This window comes from Mirounga angustirostris, unplaced genomic scaffold (assembly GCF_029215605.1).
Source record: "Mirounga angustirostris isolate CCGP_5_RB_7025 unplaced genomic scaffold, mMirAng1.0.hap1 SCAF_3, whole genome shotgun sequence".
Lineage (NCBI taxonomy): Eukaryota > Metazoa > Chordata > Mammalia > Carnivora > Phocidae > Mirounga > Mirounga angustirostris.
In genome coordinates this window covers 161,446,888-161,472,164 of record NW_026991711.1, presented here as the reverse complement: position 1 = coordinate 161,472,164, position 25,277 = coordinate 161,446,888, and the positions used below count along the sequence as shown (strand labels likewise).

Genomic DNA, 25,277 nt, shown 5'->3' with positions numbered 1-25,277 from the left:
GGTTTAGTGATACACCTAATCACTGCCTGTATGCCAAGTTTTATAAATCACTTTGAGAGCTTTGAATAAATAGTCCTATATGTGGAAAAAGTCTAAAGGAATGTGAATTTTTTCATTTATATATTTCACAAATAACTGTGCTTTGGATAAGATTAGCAATAGCTCCAGTTATCTGTAGGTCTCATTTGTATTTGTGTGTTCTAGCCTTTTTTTTTTTTTAAGATTTTATTTATTTATTTGACAGAGAAGGAGAAAGAGCAGGAACACAATCAGAGGAAGTGGGAGAGGGAGAAGCAGGGAGCCTGATGCGGGGCTCGATCCCTGGACCCTGGGACCATGACCTGAGCCCAAGGCAGATGCTTAACGACTGAGCCACCCAGGCGCCCCTGTGTGTTCTAGTCTTTACTAAATCAGAATTTCTAATAATTTGGACAGAGCTGAGCTGAAATTTAAACGTCCAGTGTAGAAAAAAATTTAATATAAATTAGTTTCAAGTCAGAGTAGCTTTTGAATCAGAGAATTTCAATTATAGAAGGAACCCTGAGTTCATTCCATCCAACTGATTTTTACTTGAGGAAACTGAGCCCCTCAAAAAAGGTTAAATGCTGTATTAGTTTTCTGTTGCCTCATAACAAATTGCCACATACAATGAACTTAGCAGCCAAATAGCACACATTTATTATTTCCACAGTTTCTGTGGGTGAGGAGTCTAGGCATGTGTTAGCTGGGTCCTCTGCTTAGGGTGTTATAAAGCTGTGGTTAAGATGTCGGCTCGAGGTGCGGTTTTATCTGAGGCTTAATTGAGGTATTATACGCTTTTGTTGGCCGAATTCAGTTCTTCTAGTTGCAGGACTGAGGGCTTCAGTTTCTTGTTGGCTCTCTGTTGAAGGCCAGCCTCAGTTCTTTGTCTCCCCAGCGTAGGCAGCCTACAACATGGTAGCTCACTTCTTTAAAGCAGAGAAAGAGTGAGAGACTCCAGCAAGACCTGCAGTACAATCTTGTTATATAACATAATCATATAATCATGTACAGGTAGCCATGGAAATCCCATTATCTTTGCCATATTCTGTTGGTTGGAAACAAATCATAGGTCCCACCCACACTCAATAGTAGGGGATATACAGGGTGTGAATACCAGGACAGAGGGATCATAGGGATTCATGGCCCCCCTCAAGAGACTGTCCACCCACAAATGTTTTGTTCAAGTTCATGCTATTATGTTACTGGGAAGAGAGTATGGTTCTATTTATAACAAAACCGTTTTTGCTAATTGGGGAAAGGCCAATCCAAATTAGCTATAAGTTTGATTTTGTAGATTCTCTTTTTTTTTTAAAGATTTTATTTATTTATTTGAGAGAGAGAGAATGAGAGAGAGCATGAGAGAGAGGAGGGTCAGAGGGAGAAGCAGACTCCCTGCCGAGCAGGGAGCCCAATGCGGGACTCGATCCCGGGACTCCAGGATCATGACCTGAGCCGAAAGCAGTCGCTTAACCAACTGAGCCACCCAGGCGCCCGATTTTGTAGATTCTCTTAAAATAGCTATTATTTTCACTTGCCTGTAATAACATGATTGATGACTAACAAAATTTTGTCTCTAACCTGATTACTGTTACCAAGAGAGTACACTATTTAAGCACTTACTACCTATCCATAGATAAGTCTGTAAGTGACTATTTTTGATTCATCAAAACAAAACCTGCCAAATCTCTTCATTTTTGTGGCACTTGGTAGACATTTTTTAAAATAGATTTTCTTTTCTTTTTCTTTTTTTTTTTTTTTTAAGATTTCATTTATTTAGGGGCTCCTGGGTGGCTCAGTTGGTTAAGCAACTGCCTTCAGCTCAGGTCATGATCCTGGAGTCCCGGGATCGAGTGCCACATTGGGCTCCCTGCTTAGCAGGGAGTCTGCTTCTTCCTCTGATCCTCCCCCCTCTTGTGCTCTCTCTCTCTCAAATAAATAAAATCTTAAAAAAAAAACAACTATTTATTTATTTGACAGAGAGAGACACTGCAAGAGAGGGAACACAAGCAGGGGGGAGTGGGAGAGGGAGAAGCAGGCTTCCCGCGGAGTGGGGAGCCCGATGTGGAGGCTCGATCCCAGGACCCTGGGATTATGAACTGACCCGAAGGCAGACGCCTAACGACTGAACCACCCACGCGCCCCTAAAATTTTCTTTTCTTTTCTTTTTTTTAAGATCTTTATTTGAGAGAGAAAGAATGAGAGCGAGAGAGAATGAGAGCGAGAGAGAGAGCATGAGAGGTGGGGAGGGTCAGAGGGAGAAGCTGAATAGGGAGCCCAATGTGGGACTCGATCTTGAGACTCCAGGATCATGACCTGAGCTGAAGGCAGATGCTTAACCAACTGAGCTACCCAGACACCCCTAAATAAAAATGATGATAGAGTTTAGTAATCCTCACACTGTTGTTCATATATCCCCTAAAGAATTTTAAAAATCTGTGTAGCTCTCACAAATTTTAAATTAACATTTAAATTTTTCATTTTATCTTAAATAGTTGCAAATGGTATGATTTCTAGTATGTAAATATTGACATAATAAAATAATTGTTAGGTTAGTATTTTAAATGTGTATAATGTAAATACCGACCATCATCCATATGAAGAATAGATGAACAGGCTTTTAATAGTCTGACATTATATTATTCCTTTTTCTCCTTGAAATTGATCTTTCCTACCACTTTACTCACATAATTTTATCCTAATGCCATATTATGCTTACAAGTCTTTTTTTTTTTCTGTTTAATGTAACCATTGTTGTAGGTCTTATTTTGTACTTTTGGGTTTTTTTGTGGGTTTTTGGTTTGGTTTGGTTGGTGTTGTTTTTAAGTAGATTCCACATTCAACATGGGGCTTTAACTCACAACCCCAAGATCAGGAGTCACATGGTCTCCTGACTGAGCCAGCTAGATGCTGCTATGCTTACAAGTCCTTTTATTGAACTCTTAGTTGTATATCTCTGCTACAAAAATATATATGTAAATTGAGATTTTAAACTTTTTTTTTTTAAAGATTTTATATATTTATTTGTAAGACAGAGAGAGCACAAGCAGGGGGAGTGGGGGGAGAAGCAGGCTCCCTGCTGATCAAGGAGCCCAATGGAGGGGCCTGATCCTAGGACCCCGGGATCATGACCTGAGCCGAAAGCAGACGTCCAATCGACTGAGCCACCCAGGCGCCCCTGTAAATTGAGATTTTTAAAAAAATTTCCAGAGGGGTGCCTGAGTGGCTCAGTCGCTAAGTGTCTGCCTTTGGCTCAGGTCATGATCCCAGGGTCTTGGGATCGAGCCCCGCATCGGACTCCCTGCTCCGGGGGAAGCCTGCTTCTCCCTCTCCCACTCCCCCTGCTTGTGTTGTGTTCCCTCTCTGGCTGTGTCTCTCTGTCAAATAAATAAATAAAATCTTTAAAAAAAAATTTTTTTCCAGAGATCATAATGCATTAAACACTGAAAAATTTCTTTTGGACTCATTTACCATTACAATTATTCTAACAAATTAATTGATTAAAATATAGGTACATTATAACTTTTGATAATTACTCAACATAACTTTTCTAGAAGCATCTCTTAATGAGATGAAGACAGAGAATTATTGTGGCACTTTAATTTAAAAATGGCCTCAAAGTGGCGCCTGGCTGGCTTAGTCGGTAGAGCATGCAACTCTTGATCTTGGGGTTGTGAGTTCAAGCCCTATGTTGGGTATAGAGATTACTTAAAAATAAAATCTTAAAAAAAAAAGGCCTCATAGACATCAGGTATTTTGAAATGTCCTTTTATTTGTTTTGAGATTTCTGTATCTCCCACTAATTCATCCTGATAAAATTTGGGATGTATAAAAGTTATACAATTTTTTTCTAAAGAGGGAGGAAGATGACAGACATAGCTATTTGAGAAAAGTTATTGCGGGGCGGCGGGGTGGCTCAGTCGTTAAGCGTCTGCCTTCGGCTCGGGTCATGATCCCGGAGTCCTGGGATCGAGCCCCGCGTCGGGCTCCCCGCTCGGCGGGAAGCCTGCTTTTCCCTCTCCCACTCCCCATGCTTGTGTTCCTTCTCTGGCTGTGTCTCTCTCTGTCAAATAAATAAATAAAATCTTTAAAAAAAAAAAAAAAGTTACTGCTTTTATTGATATAGTTCTCTAGAGTGTATGCTTTGTGAGGGCATAGATTTTATTTTTATCTTTTTGCCTGTTCATAACTGTATGCCTAGGCCCAGGACAGTGACTGGCATATAAGCAGGTACTTAATAAATATAAGGAATGAATAACTGAATAAGTGAATTTATGAAAGGAAAAATGTTTAATGAATCATGAAGTCACACATGGCAAATGCCGTATTTTCCTAGGGTTTGTGTGAGTGGGTTTCCACGGCAACATGAAAAACACTGGAAAGAACTCTGTGGTCGGATAGTATTGGATCCCGAATTCATGGTGCAACTTCTCACAGGGGTTTATTATGCCATGTAAGTAGATAGACTGTGAAACTGAGTGAATTCTTAGAACGTTTGGAAACTTAATATTTCCCTTTTTTCCTTATCAGGTGCACAACACTGACTCTTTTGTTCCATGGTGCACCCATTATCTTCTTTTTCTAATATGAATTTTTTTTGTATTTTTTTAATGAATATACACTTGTTATTTGAGAGCAGTATAATAATGATTAAAGAGTTTTTGAAATTGAGATATAATTGACATATAAGATTGTGTTAATTTTGGGTGTACAACATAATGATTAGATATAGTTTATATTGTGAAACGATAACCATGATAAGTTTAGTTAACATCCATCACTACATACAGTTACGAATTTTTTTCTTGTGATGCAAACTTTTTAAAATCTAGTTGCTAAAAGTCTTAGCAACTTTCAAATATACAATACAGTATGGTTAACTCTAGTCACCATACCTCCCCAGACTTATTTATCTTACAACCAGAAGTTTGTACCTTTTCACCACTTTCATTCTTTATACCACCCCACCCCCCACCTCTGGCAGCCACCAGTCTGTTTTCTGTATCTGTGAATTTGGGTTCTTTACCCATTCATCTGTCAATGAACACTTAGATTGTTTCCATGTCTTGGTTATTGTAAATAATGTTGCAATGAATGGAGTGCAGATCTTTTTGAGTTAGTGATTTTGTTTCCTTTGGATATATACCAGAAGTGGAATTGCTAGATTCTATGGTAGTTTTATTTTTAATTTTTTGAGGGACCTCCATACTGTTTGCCATACTCCCTGTACCAATTTACATTTTCACCAATAGTGTATGTACAGGATTTCCTCTCTCCACATCTTCGGCAACACTTATTTCTTGTCTTTTTGATAAAAGCCATTCTTACAGGTATGAGATGATATCTCATTGTGGTTTTGCTTTGCATTTCCCTGATGATTAATGATGTCAAGTACCTTTTCATGTACTTGTGGCCATCTGTACGTGTTCTTTGGAAAATGTCTATTCAGGTCCTCTGCCCACTTTTTTAATCAGATTATTTTTTTAATGTTAAGTTGTAGAAGTTCTTTATATATTTTGGATATTAACCCATTATTGGATATATCATTGCAAATGCCTTCTCCCATTAGTAGATTGCCTTTTCGTTTTGTTGGTCGTTTCCTTTGCTATACAAAAGCTTTTTATTTTGGTGTAGTCCCAGTAGTTTATTTTTTCTTTTGTTTCCCTTGCCTCAGGAGACATACCTAAAAAAAATGTTACTAAGGCTGCTGTCTGAGAAATTACTTCCTGTGTTTCTTCTAAGAGTTTTAAGGTTTCAGGTCTCACATTTAGGTTTTTAATCCATGTTAGGTTGATTTTTGTGTATGATGCAAGATAGGGGTCCAGTTTCATTCTTTTGTGTGTAGCTGTTCAGTTTTCCCAACACCATTTATTGAAGAGACTCTCCTTTCCCGGTTGTATAATCTTGGCTCCTTTGTTGTAAATTCATTGACCATGTATGTGTGGGTTTATTTCTTGGCTTTCTCTGTTCCATCTGATCTATGTGTGTTTTATATGCTAGTACTGTACTGTTTTGATTACTATAGCTTTGTAATATAGTTTGAAATCAGGAAGTGTGATGCCTCCAGCTGTGTTCTTTTTCCTCAAGATTATTTTCCCTATTCAGGGTCTTATGTGGTTCCATACAAATTTTAGGATTATTTCTATTTCTGTGAAAAATACCATTGGAATTTTGATGGGGATTACAGTGAATCTGTATATTGCTTTGGGTAGTATGGACATTTTAACAATATTAATTCTTCCAATCCATGAGTACAGAGTATCTTTCCATTTATTTGTGTTTTTCTGTTTCTTTCATTAGTGTCTTTATGAAAACTTCAGGTGTACAGTATATGATCTTTCATCCTGTTTAAATTTATTCCTAGATATTATTTTAATGCAATTGTGAATGGAAATTTTTTCTCAATTTCTCTTTCTGATAGTTCATTATTAGTGTATAAAAATGCAACAGATTTTTGTATATTGATTTTTCTATCCTGCAACTTTACTGTATTTATTGGTTCTAACAGTTTTTTAGTGACATTGTTAGGGTTTTCTATAAATATCATGTTATCTGCAAATAGAGACAGTTTTACTCTTTCTGTTCTGATTTTGGGTGCCTTTTTTTTTTTTTGCCTAATTGCTCTGGCTAGAATTTCTAGTACTACGTTGAATTTTTCAAAGTAGGAGAGTAGGCATCCTTGTCTCGTTCCTGATCTTAGAGAAGCTTTCAGCTTTTCACCGTTGAGTATGATGTTAGCTGTGGGCTTGTCATATATGGCCTTTATTATGTCAAGGTATATCCCCTCTATATCCACTTCGTTGAGTTTTTATCATGAACAAGATGTTGAATTTTGTCAGAAAAACTTTTTTTTGCATCTATTGAGATGATCATATGCTTTTTATCCTTCATTTTGTTAATATGGTATATCATGTTGATTGAATTGCAGATTTTGAACCATACTTGAACCCAAGGATAAATCCCACTTGATCATGGTATATAATCCTTTTATTGTTGAATCTGGTTTGCTAATATTTTGTTGAGGATTTTTGCATCTATGTTCATCAGGGATTTTGGCCTGTAATTTTATTTCTTGTAGTGTTCTTGTCTGGTTTTGGTATCAGGATAATGCTGGCCTTGTAAAATGAATATGGAAGTATTTCCTCCTCTTCTGTTGTTTGGAAGAGTTTGAGAAGGATTGGTACTAATTCTTCTTTAAATGTTTGGTAGAATTCACCTGTGAAGCCTTCTAGTCTTCTGGACTTCTGTTTGTTGGCAGATTTTTGATTAGTGCTTCAATTTCCTTACCAGTAATTGGTCTATTCAGATTTTCTAGTTCTTCGTGATTCAGTCCTGGTAGGTTGTATGTTTCTAGGAATTTATCCTTCTTCTATGTTGTCCAGTCTGTTGGTGTATAACTGTTCATAGTCCTTTTGGTACTTTTTAAAGTAGCCAAAATATAACTAGTCAATAAATTGGAGCCTGAAAGTTGGTCAGGCTTTCTTTCTGGAAAACTGTCTCTCTACATAGCCCATAACTCAAGTTTTCATGAATGCATTTAAATAGATTATTGTAAATATCAACACATGATAAAAACTAATTTGTGAAGAGACATCTGTAAACTATTTTAAACATTAGTATTTGAAATCTTCATAAGTATGCTCCACACTCAGTGTGGAGCCCAACATGGGGCTTGAACTCATGACCCTGAGATCAAGACCTGAGCTGAGATCAAGAGTCAGACATTTAACTGACAGAGCCACCCAGGTGCCCCTCTTCATTTTGTTCTTGTACCCAAAAGTGGGATAGTTTAGAAATGAAATGATGCAAAAATAAATGTGAAAATCTTGTTTTAGAACCAAAATAGTAGGACTTGGAACAATAAAAATGTTATTGTTAAAGATCAGAAATATTTGCTAAAGATAATTAACAGTCTGCCTCTCCACAGGTATAATGGGCAGTGGGACCTTGGCCAAGAAGTCCTTGATGACATCATTTATAGAGCTCAGCTAGAACTCTTTTCTCAACCACTATTGGTAAGTTATTATTCTTTATTAAACATACCTGTGCCTGAAAGGGGCACTAGTGAGTAAAAATACTCAGTATATAATATATGAGGCAAACTAAATCATTGAGGGAGAAAGGTTTATTCCATAACAGTTGGTTAACTGTTGGAGAGAAAACAATTGATTTAGATCCTCTACTACCACATATCAAAATAAAGTTCAGATAAATTAAATAATTAAATGTTTTGAAATCCTTTAAGAAAAGAAAGAGGAAAAGGTTAGAAACGTTTACTCAAATTTCTAGAGATGGAAGGATTTTCTAAGCTTAAGTGATGGGACAAGTCACTAAAAAAAGGTTGGGCTCCTTTTTTTGACCATATGAGCATCTAAATTCTAAACCTCTGTTTTTTTAAAAACAAAATTAGTATGTATTGCACAAACTGAGAAAAAGATTCTCAACAGGTATGACAAGAAAGCCAATTAATATTTTGTTCTATATAAAAAGATTTCATACTCTTCCACAAAATAAATATATTTCTAAAAAATAAATGTATTTCTAAAAAATCTTTCCATTATCAGTAGCAGTATAACACAACTCTGAACATCCTTTTGCAGAAGCAGTTCAGTAATGTGTGTTTGTTTTCTTTAACCCACCATCCATGTCTAGCAACACATCCCAGAAAACTATTTTGAATTTTTTTAACGTATTATAAGCACAACATTAGTGTTATTTCTAATTGTAGAGGAATCAAAACAAAAGGTGTTTCACAGAGAATGATTAAGTTTATGTTGACTTGATGAAATTATATATTCAAAAATTTATACTAAAGAAAAATGCTAGCTTATGTTAAGTGGTCAAGAGGTGTACAACTATTTTTTAATCTGGACAAGACTAAAGCAACATACAAATGCTAATGGTTATCTAGGTGGTTCAACTGGATGGTTTTTCTTTGCAATTTTTATGTCTTCTAAGCTTTTTGTAGTGTTACAATGGTATTTTAAGAATATTTTTGTTTTTGGGGGGCGCCTGGGTGGCAGTTGAGCATCTGCCTTCGGCTCAGGTCATGATCCCATGGTCCTGGGATCGAGCCCCGCATCGGGCTCCATGCTTAGCAGGGAGCCTGCTTCTCCCTTTCCCTCTGCCTGCTTGTCTGCCTACTTGTGATCTCTCTTTCTCTGTCAAGAAAAAAAAAAAAAGAACATTTATGTTTTTTTGCTTGTAACACTTTAAGAGTATAATTTTTTAATCAAATTTATTTGACAGATATGTAGTTCATATTGTAGATTTTAATTGCAATTATATTAGCTTACAGTTTTTTTTTTAAAGATTTATTCACTTATTTTACAGAGAAAGAGATAGCACAAGTGGGAGGGTCAGCGGGAGAGGGAGATAGATTCTCAGCAGACTCCGTGCTGAGTGCAGAGTGCAATGTAGGGCTCGATCTCATGACCCTGAAATTGCAACCTGAGCTAAAACCAAGAGTTGGGCATTCAACTGACTGTGTCACCCAGGCACCCCAAGAGTACAAGTTTTAAAGTCATTTTCTTTGTATTATTTTTTATATTTTAAGCTAACTATAAGTTTATTGAGGTAGCATTTACAGTAATTCTTTGCTGTTTGAATTTCCATTTTTTCCCCTCATGTCAGCATGACTAATTTTACTCTAAGGGTTATATTAAAACAAATGGATAACAAGATAAAATAATTACATCATCATAATAATACTGTGTACTTGTGAGACTCTTTAAATTCATACTTTTCCTCTTGTAACAGTCTTACAAATTAAGTAGAGATGGCATTTCCAAGATAATATAGGTAAAGAGAATCTCTAGCCTAGAGCAATCCTTTGTTGTGTGGGGTCTTTGAGGGATCCAACAAACAACACTCCTTTTCTTTATTAAAATCTAGAGCCAGGTGGTAAACAGATAAAACAGTTGGCAGGTAGAGAAACAGGCATCATCTTTATTCCTGATAAAAGCTAAATTGAAAGACTTACCTCCCTGCCCCTTGGTCTAGATGTTGGTACAGCCCCCTGGAGAAATTTGAGTTGGCAGAGCTGGCACACTTATCCAGGTTGCTGCATTTTACTCATCCTTTCCAAGTGGAGAAAAAGTGAGAAAGACAATTCTCCAGCTCAGGATCTTTGCTAGATTAGCACTACCCAATTAAGAAACATGCACCAGTTGATGATAATTACTCTCCAGCCAGATATTTTCCTCTTTTTGTGGAGGGAACAGAAAGTGGTGGGACAAAATGCCAGACATGTTTAGGGAAAATTTCTCCTTATGAAAACAAAGGAGTGGAAAGAAGGCTAATTTTTTTTTTTATGAGAAATGAAATTTTGCATGTTATTTTTCATCTGAAGAATCAGAAACTTCTAAATTTTCTTTAACAGGGTTCAAATGTTAGACAATTTTTCTTTCTTTGGAATGCCATTTCTCTTTGAAAGTGAACAACTTTAAGGAATCTGTGGGCTATGCGACTCACATTTTAAAAGTAAATTCTCATTTCAGAAGCCTGCCTAAAGGAATACAGAACAGGGGTGCCTGGGTGGCTCAGTTGGTTAGGTGTCCAATTCTTGATTTTGGCTCAGAGCATCAGGGTTGTAAGATTGAGCCCTGTGTCAGGCTCACACGCTGGGCATGGAGCCTGCTTAATATTCTCTCTCTCCCTCCCCCTCTGCCCTCCCCATAAAAAAAAAAAAAAAAAACCCAGAACAGTGGAGGTACAAACTTTTTTGACACATTGTGTACTTTCATGTTTTATAGTACCACTTCATATACATATTCAAAAAATTATGGAAATGTGAAGTGTAAAATAAGCATAAATTATATATTTGGTGTAAATATGTGTAGACTTTATATTATCATTTTAGGTTGCCAGTGCCATGAAAAACTCATTACCATTTGATGCTCCTGATTCTTCACAAGAAGGCCAGAAAGTACTTAAAGTGGAAGTCACTCCAACAGTGCCGAGGATTTCTCGGACAGCGATTACAACAGCTTCAATCCGTCGTCATAGATGGAGGAGAGAAGGTGAGTGTAAAATTCCTATAGCCCATTCATGGATTCTAGCAAATTTATCACTGTTTCTATAGACTAGGTTAACACATGATATTTTGTACTCTATATAATTAAAATTATTTAGTTTTTAAATATAGCACTAGAAATGTGTTTAAATGCCTGAATTTATTTTGATAAAAAATATTTTTTTATAAAGTAGAAGATGTTATTTAGACTGCTGTATGAATGTTAAAGCAAAAAATAAGATCAAGTTAATTTTTGTCTTTTTTTGAACTAGTGGTAAGAATAGGATGGGAAAAAAGGTGCATGTATGAGCACTGTGGGAAAAAATTATATAACTGACCAAACCAATGGTGAAATACAAGCTATCCATAGAAAAGTTGATGGTTGTATTTTCGATTTTTATCTTTGCTTTTCCTTTTTTTGGAGGTGCTGAATCCAGCAGTATTTCATAGGCATATGGTACTTGAATAGTCAAGCTGTCTTGCCTAAGATTTATTAATTGCCACTTTAATGATCCCTATTTTCCTGTGCTATTCATTTGCAAACCTCACATTGTTCATCTGCCGCCTTATGTGTGTGCATGCTGTGCACACACATGTAACTATATAAATAGTCTTTGTGTTTTTATCATATCCATATATACATTCTCTTATCTGCCTGGGTCAAAATGCTCAGAAAAGAATAGAGCAGCACAAAAGCACTAAAATTTTATATGTTGAATCCCAGATGGCTTTGACTTCTCAAACGAGGCTGACTCGAGTATTCCTGGCTCCCCGATCCAACACGGCTCCACTGACCTAGGGATCAAACGTGTTCAAGAGGGGGAGGTGCTGGTGCGCAGGACCCCTGAGCACGGCTCACCGGAGCCCAACTCAGCAGCAGCCACAACAGAGGGTAGGACAGAGATGAGGAGGCAGAAGTCAGTGAGGCAGTTGCTGGAGAAGGATCCTGGCTCTCTATCCCCAAGCAGAACATCTTTTCATTCTAGTGTGTGTTTCCACTATCCCAGGGTGTATTAGCTCCTCCTTGCAAAGCACACCTCCCCATATGCCTAGCGCCAGGTCAGGTATAATCTTTAGTTACCATTTGTGCTGGCCTAGAGTCTGCATTCTGTGTAATCAAAGAACAGCTTGGCATGGCTACTAACAAGGCAGAGGCCTATCTCCAAAAGGTCTGCAAATGCTTGGGATTTTTTCATTACTGAGCATGTTTATTCTAATATTAGGAAAGGAAAAATGCAACCAATGGACATGAGCCTTTTAGTCAATATAAATTGATTTCATTTATATAATAATTTATTTCTTAAAAATATGTGAAGAAAGTTTTAAAACATAAATACATTATCTTTGAGAAATATGATTAAAGTGGAGCTGGCCGGTTTATCTCTAATTCCAGGTTGGTCAGTTAACAAGAATTTCTTACCTCTTTGACAGAGTAAACCAGTATTTATCACTTTTTATAATCTGTGGGTCAAGTTACTTGGGTCTAACTAGTGAACTTCTAGCCTCTTTCCTCTATAAATATGCTGTACTGGTCCACACTATATTTTACCATTTATTGTAAATAATCATTGTCTTCTGTAGCTCTCAAACAGAGTTGAAATGTATTAGAATTCAGGTATCCTAGTAGATCCTTGTTTCTACAATGTAGATATCTCAAAATGAGAATTTTTTTACCCCCCAAATCACCACCACCACCACCACCACCACCACCACCACCACCACCACCATCTGTAAAAGAACACTTCTCTCCAGTAGAAAACTGTTTATTTGCTGTTTTACATGTGATGCCCATAGGAGTTGACTTTGTGAAAGAGGGAACTGTAGCCTGTTTTTCATTTTTTAATGTATTGTTACTGTGGAACCTTTACACTAATTAATAAAATATAGCAAATAGTTTTAAAATAGGTTATATATTTTACTTAAAAACATGTATGAAGCAGTTACCTTCCACCTTAAGGAAGTCTCTTGCTCTTTGGTGCATTAGAAATTTGAGCATGCTCAGTAAGAATCTAAATCTGCCTTCTGCCCATTTGTCCACATTGACCTTAACTTCATTTATCAGTGTTGCATGTGCATGATCTAGGGACCCAAAGGAGTTGGTGCTGTTTTACAGAGATCCTGTGAATGATGTAGCCTTCGCTTTTCATTGTCTCTTTATGTTATCCCTGAGATAGTTAAAAGGCATAAAACATAAGTATATGAATAGATGTCAAACCCAGAGTTGGCCTAAATTGAATAACAGCCTGTTTCTCAACATTCCTGATGACTAAACGAGCCACTTGATATATCTACCACCATTGTTAGAATGTTGGATTATTTGTGCTAAATGTAATACTGTGTTATGATAATTAAGACTTGATAAAATTCTAGAGTGTGGGATTAGGTTGAAACATTTCTTCCAGTTCATCAAAAGTCATATACTTTGAAAAAGGAACCAAAATAGTAGTTCTTTATCCTGTTAAGGGGTGCCTGGCTGGCTCAGTTGGTAGAGCATGCAACTCTTGATCTCAGGGTTGTAAGTTCAAGCCCCACATTGGGTGTAGAGATCACTTAAAAATAAAATCCTTAAAAAAAATAAAAAATAAAATATCTAATATTAAAATACCACATTTTAATATCTCTTATCACTGGTAAAAATTTCAGTTTGTGAGGGTGGGGTATCACCACAAGGAAAGAGGAATAAGTTCCATCAGTGTGTTTGAAATTTCTCAAAAATTACTTTGACTTTTAATCTGGATTAATCGTATCATTAAATCAATATTAGTAGGAGCTAAATTTATAAGGAAAGGCAGACTGAATAGAAAAGTTCATTAAAGGGGTGTGTGGTGGCTCAGTTGGTTGAACACCTGGCTCCTGATTTTGGCTCAGGTCATGATCTCAAGGTCCTGGGCACAAGTCCTGTATCAGGCTCCCCATTTAGTGGGGGGTCTGCTTGTCTCCCTCTCCTTCTGCCTCTCCCTCCACTCGCACTCTCTCTCTCAAATAAATAAATCTTTAAAAAGAAAGAATCAAAGTAAGTTCATTAAAGATCCTTTTTGGTTATCTTCCCTATAGATCATGAGAAGTAGTATCACCCAGGGAGAAAATTAGAAAAGAAAAAAGTTGATTCCTTGAGGATTTTTAAATAGAAGGAAGGAAATTACTAAAACCTATGAAAAGTTTTAGTAATTCTAAAGTTGGCTGGAGCTTTTGTATTGACATTAATATGTGGCCTTTTAAAAGAATTTTCTAGTATGATGGTTTTAAATCAGTTTACAGTTAAAATTATATTTGTTTTATGTTGAAATTGAAGGGAGAATATAAGCGCATCACCTACCCTTATCCTGATGGTCAAGTAACGTTTTATTTGTGACTTTTAAAGTTGGATTTAAAATTATTGCTAAACTGAGGACATTGCCTGTGATTAAAGTATGGTCAGTGTCCCACTGTATTGAAACAGCATTTCTTAGTGTATAAAATTATCAGCAGATTCTCTTGCATGGTGGCTTTTATGTTATCATCTCTTTTATGGCCATACTGCTTGGGCATCAGACCTGCATGAGGCAAGATTTAGACACTAGCACTAAGTCTCTCAGTCTCCTTTCCTCAGTATATATAGATCTATATCTGATGATACATTTCTATTCACTCCAGTTTTCTATTACTGATACCAATTGTGAACCAGTAAATATCTTTTCTTGGACATTTTGGAGTTCTTTATAGTAACTGTAAGTAAATTGCTAAGATGATACCATATGAATATAATTTAAAGTTTCATTTTGAGTTACATTATATACTATTTTGAAGAAGGGGTTGAGAGAAGTGGTGTCAGCTGCATTTTCATATGGCTTTGCATGATGGTTGAAGATTTTTAAACTGCTGGATATAATAACATGCGTTTTGCTTTAAAGATAGCCTATTTCATTCTTCTTTTGAAGCAAGGAAATAGCTAATCCGTATAAGAAAATATATCTAAGAAAATATTTTTAATTTTTCCAAATACTATGTTAAATATTTTGTGTTTAAATATTTTATGTATATTTTACTTAGATAACCTGTATCTCAAAGTAGTATTTGTTTAGAATTCTTTCCTAATATTTTACCTTAACTGTAATATTGATATCTGTATGTAGATTCAGATTAAACTTTCTTGCAGTCTGGCAAACATACATAATAATGTAGCAAACTGCTATCCCTTTCAAAAGAAGCAAATGTATTACTTTCCAAGAGAGTGTTGATCATACTTTCAGTAAGAGAATTAGGCTTTTTGGAAAACCCAAATTGAATATATTAGATAAGCTTCTCCCCTTCTAACAAAAATCCTAAGATAAGGATTATCTCATTAACTGCAGTTTCTGCATAAAACGTAATGGGACATCATAGTATTTTGTGATTATGACAATAATACATCTCAAGACGAAAAATCTAAAGTATTACAGCTACATAATATAGAGAGTAAAAACCCTACTTAATTATCCCTACTAGTTACTTTCTGATAATCAAATATTTTCTTCACATTAATTGGTCAAGAAAATATGGAAACCAGTGAGTAGATATCCCCATAAGACAAAATATAAGTATGAAATTACTGGAAACGATGTACAGTTTTTTGAGTTAGAAAATATAGTAATTCCGTGTTAAACATTTTAAAGCCATGTAGAGGCACTTAGCTGTTGAGTAAATGTAAAATTGTACTGCCCTTAAAAAGGGTTTGGCTTGTAGGGATAATGAGTTTGGCATTATTCTGGGTGACTGCAACCAGAAGGGAGTCTCTTTTGTACAGTCTGTTTTATGGTGGGCTAAGGAAGATATGAGGAAAAATTTTTGATTTTTTTTTTAAACAAATATTATCACCTCAAATAGACAAGGGTATATTATAAAGATTTGTAATGAAATGTATTTCACCTAAAGTTGTTTTATATGCCTAAATAATTGAGATACTAAGTTTGTTTGTGGATAGTCTTACAAAAGCTGGACTAATGAAAGCTGAACAAACACGGTGAATAACATATTAGAATTCTGTGTAGATTAAGCTTTCTTCCCCTAAATTATTTAGGGGAAGCGTTGACAACAGGGCCATTGCCAAACTGCAGCAAACATTACCCAAGAGAGAAGGTCAGTTGAGTTTTTATTCACAGTTCCTTCTTTTTTAATTTAGCTATTGCTGAGTCTGTCTGATTTGTTTTTTAGGTGCTGAGGGTGTAAATGGAGAAGAGTCGGTAAACCTAAATGATGCAGATGAAGGATTTTCATCAGGGGCTTCCCTCAGCAGTCAGCCAATTGGGACCAAACCATCCTCCTCTGCTCAGAGGGGAAGCTTAAGGAAAGTAGCAACTGGGCGTTCAGCTAAGGATAAAGAAACAGCCTCTGTCATCAAATCCAGTGAGAGCCCTCGAGATTCAGTCATTCGCAGGCAGTATGTACAGCAACCAACTGATCTTAGTGTAGATTCAATTGAGCTGACACCGATGAAGAAACACCTGAGCCTGCCTGCTGGCCAGGTGGTGCCAAAAACCAATAGTATAAGTCTAATCCGGACAGCCAGTGCTTCCTCAAGCAAATCATTTGACTATGTAAATGGCAGTCAAGCAAGTACCAGCATTGGGGTTGGCACTGAGGGAGTTACTAATTTAGCAACTAACAATGTTAATCGTTACTCAACTATCAGTCTACAGGAAGACCGGCTAGGTCAAGCTGGAGAAGGTAAAGAGCTCCTCAGCCCAGGAGCTCCCTTAACCAAGCAGTCTCGATCCCCAAGTTTCAATATGCAGCTAATATCCCAGGTGTAGTTCTGACATCCTCTCTCATCTTTCTGCTTACCCTTTAAACTGAACATTTCATTGTATAAGAAGACACTTCATCCCACATTGTGAAAATATTGGTCATCGTAATCAGATTTGATTTAGTTTAGGTATCTTCATACTGTATTTTGTATGGAAACAGCAATAAGGTTTTCTTTTTCCTCCTTCCTATATCTTCTCTTCACCTTATTCCTTGTAAATGTGTTTGTGAAGCAGTATAAAATGTATGCATTTTCCATGCCTTCCTTTCTCCTTGGGTGATGTGCAATCCATCGTAGGCTGATCGGTCCCATTTCAACACTGTGAGACTGAGGATATATGTTAGAGGAAATGGTGTATATGATCCCTATGAAATGATTCTTTGGTTTTTGTTTAAAAAAAAAAAAAACGGGTTTGTTCTCATAATCTATAGAACTATGGAGATTACTGGATCATATTTTTTTCTCTTTTAACCAGGAGTGCCTCAGAGATTCTGCTATGACTTTGGACTTCTCTGAGTCTGTGCAATCATTTTCTTGAGAAGCATGGGGGAAGGTGGTAGACTGCTGCACTTTTCCATTAAAATGTGCGTGGTTCTTTTTCCCCCCATCTCTTTTATTTCGAGGACACAAATGTTCAGTTACTGAGGCATTTAAATCAAGTTCTGGCCCCCTCCTTTGGAGGGCAGGGCTCAAAGTTGTTTGTGTAATTGATAATGCACTTTCTTGATGGCTCTACAGTCATTATTAACATGTCTTCCCTCCTCCCCACAAGGACATAGGTCATTTCTGTCCTTAAAGTTTGAACAACTAACAAATCAGAGAATCCAAGGGGCATGTTCTATTTCCCAGGAATGATTGACACTTTGGTGCTGGGGTTTTGTGGGGGGGGAGGGGGTGGTTTTTGTTTAGCTTGTGTGGGACTGTGTGTGTGAGGGGAAGTTTTGATAGGTTTTTTTCTTTTCCTTTGTGAGCTGATGATGACTGAAGTAGAACAAGTACGTCTTCAGGTAAAGAGAGGGATTTCTCAACCCACTTTCTGTGATGCTAGACTATTGGAGAAACCCTTTCAGCTGCTTTCTAGATGTACCTAAATTCAGTCAGATATTTTGGATTAAGAAACCTGAAGTCCTGATAGATCATATACTCCAAGGAAATACATCAGGGACAGATAATTGGCTGAAAACACTGATGCTTCAACGTGACACATTTTTATAGAACATTTCTACCGGGGGTACTGACTTGAGTTCTCCTACAAGGACCACACTGCCTTTGTGTTTAATGTAATGCAATTTGTGTACCTTCTAATCATATATCTGCAAAAGTCTCTCATTTTTATAAAACTTTGCAATCATGCCAGTAAGCTAGATGTTGAATGTATGTGAGTAGCATTTGGTAACTGCTAAGAGGCTACAAAAATGCATTATTAGTAAAAAAAATTTTTTTAGTTCTGATTTGGTTGGGTAAGATTTCAGTATAAGTTCTTTTGGGTCTCAGGCTCTAATGCTTGATTGAAAAAAAAGAAAATATACTAGTTTTTGAAAATCATGTATTGTGACTTGAACTGCTATGCGTTATCCTTCCACAAAATACATCAGAGATATTAGTACTTTGTACATTTAGACATTTTTATTTTATTATTGTGAAAGAAAAATATACTGAATTTATAGAAAGCAAGTATTCTCCTAATTAACAAAGTTTAAAATATTATCTCTATCATGATAATTAAAATCACAATAGATTTTGATAAAGTAACCAGAAAAATGCCTCTTGTTTTTTTCCACATCTGAAAACCTCCTCCTATTTTATTGTAAGAGCATTTGTTTTGTTTTGGAGGGGATTTTCTTTAGAATCTTTATAAGAACAATGAGATGCTTGTTTGAATTTGGTGGTCTGTAACACTTTTCAGCTCATAGAAAATGGAAAACTAGAACCTGAACTAGTACAACTAGTACTACTACTACAACATTGCCAAAGTCTGGGATAAAAGTAAAAGTTTATAAATAGAAACGTATTGAGGTGTGTGTGTGTGTGTGTGTGTGTGTGGTGTATATGTATATATCATAAAGACATATGTTAGATATCCCTTTTAATTTAAGGGATGTCAGATAAATGAGTTTGAAAGCAGCCAAAATAAATGAGGTCTAGATATCTATTACATACCAAGGAAAGCAAAGTTTCAGGTAGGAAAAGAAGAGAGCATTGTTCTTACCAAGGGATAAAATCTTGGCCATTGCTGGAGGTCATTCACTTTATGGCAGAAATGCCTGGTTCATTTAGGAGGCTGGCAGGTTGTTTTGAATTCAACAAGTTGTGTGTTTATTGGCATCTAAATCTAGCATGATTTAGTTAAAGCACACACATACACAAAACCCCCCAAAACAAATAATACCAAATTACAGCAAAAGCTGTAATAAATATAATAAATGTCCCTTTTGTTTTGTTAAAAATCTTAAACTTGAAACGTTGGTTTTGGAAAACTTTCAACTTAGAGGATTTCATTTATCTGTGTGTATATACATACATATTCTGTATGTATACATACCCATTAATGTTTCATAACCCTGTGACATTTTGTTCTTTTAGGTTATGTGATTTGGCCTTAATGAAGAAACATTTCATTTAGCTCAAACTGTGCATTCAGGGTCTTAGAACAGATTTCCTGTGCAAGATATAATTAAAATTTAGTTTAATAAACCATAAGTCAAATTTTCTAAGAGATTTTTTTATATTTATTTGCATATTGTCATTTAATTCAAAATAGTTTTCAGATATACAACAGCTGTTACAAATATATACCAGCAATATTCATACTTTATTCTTTAACAATCTGTTGTTTTATACTTATTACCTTTCATAAGAAAAGGTCTTTCCCTCTATGGAAAAGCTCATTACAGAGAAAATACTTGTTTTCTATAATAAATCAATTGGATTGATGCCAGGTTGGATTAAGAAATACAAAGAAATATCTGAAGCTTTTGGTAACTCTTCTCTATTATATTAATTTTAAATTATGTTACTAGAAATCAACCTAAAATGTAAAGTGTGAAAAGCTAACTTAGAAGTAAGATTTTTAAATATAAAAATATTTTGAGAACCTGGAGGGAGAAGTGTGTAATTTAAAATCCTGACCCCTGCCACCACTCTTATTCTCCCAGTTACTCTTCTGTGCCTGTTTATTATAGAGTCGGAATTTTTGTGCTAGATGAGACCCTATAAATAATCTAGCTAGTCACCCAGTGCCCCCTCCCCAAATATCTATCCTCAGGAAACTGAGGCTTAAAAGGTTGTGACATGATCGAAGTCACATAACTAAGAAGCAGAGCCAGAATATAACTCCTGTCTCCCGTCAAATGCATATTAACACCCCACTGCCTCCCTGTACTCATACTATGGTAAATGTGGTACGTAACACTCTCCATTTCTGCAGTTTCTTTACAGTTCTGGTCTAGTAGTTGGTGAATACAGCACATTAAGAAAAGTACTTAATCCAGAAAAAATGTAGAGTAATAAACATAGATGGGGAAGTGTTGGAAATGTAGGTATCTATACCACAGATGTAAGGATAGATACATTTTTCTTATTCTAATTTATGCCTTACTATTTTCTGCCACATAACAGTTGTATGCTGCCATTTTGTAGTTGATTATATTTCTGGGGATTTATTTAAATGCAAAAATAAACCCAAAGAAATGGCTTTGATCAGTGTTTCTAGCTATTTTAAAGTAATTGAATCCGCCAGCTTTCACAGTCACCTAGGTAGCAAGTTAATTGTGTTGCACAATGGAGTATTTGCAAAGTAAAGATTAAATAAATTTTATTCCATTGATTTCTAATGTTGAAAAAAATTGAACCTTACTTGTGCTTTAGAATAGATAGAGAACAAGCAATATTTCCTTATGTGGTTGATAACGGTTTATAGTGTGAAGCTTATGATTCCATAATGGAATGGTGACCATTATGTCATTTAAAGTGTATATACCGTATAAAATGTCTTAAATGCGGTAGTCTCAGCTATATAAGCTCAATATTTCCAATGTATATTCTCAAATTCCACTTAGTAGCTTTAAATTAATTGTAACTATTTATTAGACACTGGAATACTGAGAATAACTTCTTTCAGATTTTTTTTTTGCACTATTTTTGTGAGTATTTTAATGAAGTGGGGTGTTTCTGCTACCTCACTTTGTGAGGTTTGTATGGGTCCATTTTTGAGTACTTTAGTTGACAATCAGTTGTCTCATTTAATTCTCTGCATGTTCATTTGTAAATTTAAAAAATTAGTATCTGTTGTTAGGGAGTAGTATACTATTTATATAAACACTGGCAAGGAGGAGCTCTCCATTTCTGATATTGGATTACAAAGTAAGTTTTTGTTTTAATCAGTATTTCAGTTACGTATTTGTTTTTCAGGTTAAAAATGTTTAATAGGTCATACCAGTGGTCAGAAAATCTAAGAATTTTAGAGCAACTTTTCTATACTATGGCTGTCTTAAAGTCTGAATATGAAACTTTTTATCTTTGAAGTTGAATGATTATTGTCATGTTTCAAACCACTAAGTTGGTTGAGACACTTATTTGTAATACTTTAATTTTTTTAAAGTGCTTTCTAGAAACAAGTTATTTGAAAACCTACTAGAAATTGGTAAGTTAAACTCTCAAAAATTAGAATATTTGCCAGATTATAAGATGGAATGCAGTGTAAAATTGTTAACAGTGCTAATAAAATCATGAGTCCCCAGATTGGTACAATTTTCCATTTCCAGGGTGGTCATGTTGATACTATAAGGCATAGATTTTAGTATTACCTGCATTGTGTACCTAATGGGTATATCATATTGGCACTGAATAGACATAGGATAGTAATATTCATAATGTCAACCAATGTGCACTTAAACTATATTAGATTTTTGGCGGTGCCAGAAATTTGTATGGTGATCCTGCCATTAGAATTAAAGGAGTCCTCATCACCCAACCTTCCCCTACCCGTATAGGCACATTGCTTCTAAGCCTGTACACACAACTACAGACTTTTGGAAACTTCATTCGCTTCAGTATTTCTTAACCACTAGTCACATGAGAAATATACACAAGAGCAAACAGAAGTTAGCAGAAAGCTGGGAATGATGTGAAATAACTGGCAGCATAGTACAGAAATGTAGGTTCTATGTTTTACTTTGGATCTTGAGAAAATGTTTACAATTTAAGGCACATTCATATGTCTGCTATTATGCTATTAGACTTAAAGATTTTACAAAAAAAAAATAGAATTAAGTGTAGCTTACAGTATATATGAGTTTTTTTTTATAATTGTGTATCTGGAGGTAGGTTCAATAAGGAAATTCTTTTATTTTCAAAGAGAAATGAATTTAATTGGACAATCCATCCCCAACTACAGAATTGATATCAAACTGGTTTGCTGTATTTGAGTGTCAACAGCTCAGTGTTAATTGTATCAGAGGAAATTCTTTACAACTTTGTTGATTATAAAATTTACCAAAGAAAATGTCTCAACCAAATAGAATTTTTAAAGTACCTAACTGCAAAGGAATGAGGTCCCTTTACCATAAAGGATTGCTTCCTAGCCCTGGGGGAAATAAATACTATAAGATTCTTTGATCTGCAACATAGGTATACAGTTCCTACAAGATTCCATTTGAGGTTTTCTTATGTCAACATTTTACACCTCCAACAAAAGTACCAGTTAAGAAGGCCAAATATTCCTTATGGCACATTTTCATGTCTCCTTAACTCAAATTAAGGATTCTACTCGTCAGTATTGAATAAAAAAGAGGGGAAACTCCTAAAATTGGTATATTGTATGATATCATGGATTTTTAAAGAATAAAATTGAGGGGGGAGTTATGGAAATGCACCTTTTAAGTAATTGCAGTTATTTCCAGTAAGTATGATACTGGCTAAAATGGTATGTTTTAATATAATTTATGTACATGATTACTCTGGGTATTTTTTTTCTTTGCAGAAAACAGCTAAAATACTCATTTTTTAAATGTATAGACCAATAAAATATAATGGATTTACTTTAAGTAATGATTTCTTTGGGAAAACACAAAATGTATATTAACTAATGTTGCAAACAGGTTTTGTGTATTTTTTTTCATATCAGGTGGTAGTTAAAAGGTAATGAATGTATTGATCAGCTATCTTGGAAAGAGAAGATTGGCTAACAATTACTAATGTAGGTTTTGGATTTTTTTTTTTTTTTAAGTTTTATCATCCAGACTGAATTGAGAGATAAGCTCAATGCTCCATGTGTTGTTTAAAAATATTTGTGGGGTGCCTGGCTGGCTCGGTCCTTAGAGCATGCGACTTTTGTATGTTGTAAGTTCGAACCCCATGTTGGGTGTAGAGATTACTTAAAATCTATTAAAAAATGAATAAATATTTGTAATAAGTTCAACTACTTTACAGTGAATCTTTTTGATTCTCATTCTAAAAATTATGCTGACTTTATATTCATTGTAACTGGTTAAGAGAAATCTTTTCTTTGGTGCAAAGATTATTTTCCCACTATTTTTCTCATAATAATTTGGCTCTTCTTAGTTACAATTTCTGAAGGGTTTTTGTTATAGCAATATATAGTCTGATCTCTGTCACAAGTAAACAGGAGATAGCCCACTTTCACATGTTTGCTTCATAAAAGGATATGGAATGTATAGATCAGCTCTTTTTTTTAGACCATCATCCTGTAGCTTGGTATAAATTTCCCAAGTATTCAGAGAATCGTGCTGGTGAAAATTTAAATAGGACAGGCCTGAAGAAAATATGATTCCTATTGACTAATGTCCTTTCAACCTAGGACTAGTGAAAACTTTGATTTTTTCAGAGCTGAAGAAAAAAAACGCACATTTAAGATCATATTTATTGGTGCATGTAAGCCATTATCTTAACTGTCTTACTGAATTGGTTAATGCTGTTGATTGTTGAAATGTGAAACGTAGTCACTGTTGACCTTGTAAATATCTGCCAGGGATGAAAAACTATTTTAATTTATTGTAAGTAAAGATGTATAAAATTCATTATCAGTCTGCAATGCAGAAACATATCTAAGATGTTAAATATTGTGTTTCTTGAGAGATGTGTAATTTTCCCCTAGATGTATCTAGTTACATTAAGAATGTAAATTTTCTTTTGTACAGTATAAAAATACAGCTTTATTTGGCTTTTGACCGGATTCCCCTGAGTTAATTTTATATCTTACCTAAATTTTATACCTTACAATGATCCTTCGTTGTATTTTTTTTTCAAAGCATGCCATTTTATTTATGTATGTCTGAACTTTTTATTTATAGGACACCCTATTAAGGCAATTTATAGAACTAATTAAAGCTATATATAAAATTACACATACTACCATAAAATAATAAATAACATGAAGGCGGAAGTGAAATTAATACATAAAATATGTGCCATACGTTTCTGTATGTTACTGTTGAGATACAAATTTATCTCTGAACTTTAAAACAGCCAAATGTAAAGAGAGATTAAATTACATGACCTTCAGAATCCTTAATATAAAACAAATCAGTTTCTCAGGTGAAGCACAACTGTTTCTAAAACTGAAATGTTAGAAAATTTTCTCTCCTAAGGTCCTTATAAAGAGGAGCCAGCATTACTACTGTCATTTACACACTCTTCAGCAATGGATGAAAGTGCCTGTTTCCTGTACTCTTACCAGTAGTTAGTTAGTTCTCTAGTCAGTAAACTTTTTGGTCTTTCCCACATTGTGTTTTCTAAAGATATACTTTAGCCTTCTCTTAGAATATGGGTTGAATGAAGACCTCAGCCCCAGGCACTCTTTTCTTTTCTTTACATGTCCTTTCTAGAAAAGTCTCAGACCTTTTTTTTCCCCCTCTCATAGCTATTATTCCTTTTTATGGACCAAGGCTTTATTCTCCCTTTTATTTCATCTCCAAGCAATATAAAATGCATTTTTAAAAAATTTTATTTTATTATGTTGTTGATCACCATACCTTACATCATTTGTTTTTGATGTAGTGTTCCATGATTCATTGTTTGCGTATAACACCCAGTGCTCCATTCAGTATGTGCCCTCTTTAATACCCATCACCAGGCTAACCCATCCCCCCCACCCCCCTCCCCTAGAACCCTCAGTTTGTTTCTCAGAGTCATGCATTTTTAAAATATCTTGTTTATTATGTCTTGATCCAAAATTGCTGATAAAGATTAGCAGTTCCAGAAGAGAATGGCTTAAGGCAACTCATGAAGCCTGGCTTAATTTGTTTTTGCCTTGACTCTCGATCTGCATTAGTTAGGATCAGACTCACCGGTTTGAATTTTTTTGAAGTTTCCATTTTTTCCTTTTATTAAAAATGTAATATTTGCTCATTTTGAAAACCTTAGAAAATAGAGGGCAAATACAAAGGGAAAATCCACTTTAAGGTATTGTAATAAAATAGTGAATATTAAGATAGTAGAGACCCTGTCCTGCTAACATATACAACT

The 25,277-nt window shown here is 35.2% G+C and overlaps 1 protein-coding gene across 14 annotated transcripts in view; it reads left to right on the top strand.

The window, feature by feature from the left end:
- The window catches only part of HYCC2 (hyccin PI4KA lipid kinase complex subunit 2), a 78,305-nt gene extending 54,325 nt beyond the window's left edge, over positions 1 to 23,980 (top strand). For 12 of the 14 annotated variants that reach the window (XM_045868241.3, XM_064586892.1, XM_045868242.3 and 9 more), the window contains 5 exons: positions 4,355 to 4,471; positions 7,946 to 8,033; positions 10,880 to 11,039; positions 11,757 to 11,924; positions 16,202 to 23,980. In XM_045868241.3, coding sequence (XP_045724197.1) covers positions 4,355 to 4,471; positions 7,946 to 8,033; positions 10,880 to 11,039; positions 11,757 to 11,924; positions 16,202 to 16,800 — 1,132 coding nt within the window. In that variant the 3' untranslated portion in view covers positions 16,801 to 23,980. The remainder of the gene's footprint in view (positions 1 to 4,354; positions 4,472 to 7,945; positions 8,034 to 10,879; positions 11,040 to 11,756; positions 11,925 to 16,201) is intronic. The other 2 variants (XM_064586896.1, XM_064586897.1) reach the window with 2 other exon arrangements.
- The last annotated feature ends 1,297 nt before the right edge of the window (positions 23,981 to 25,277 follow it).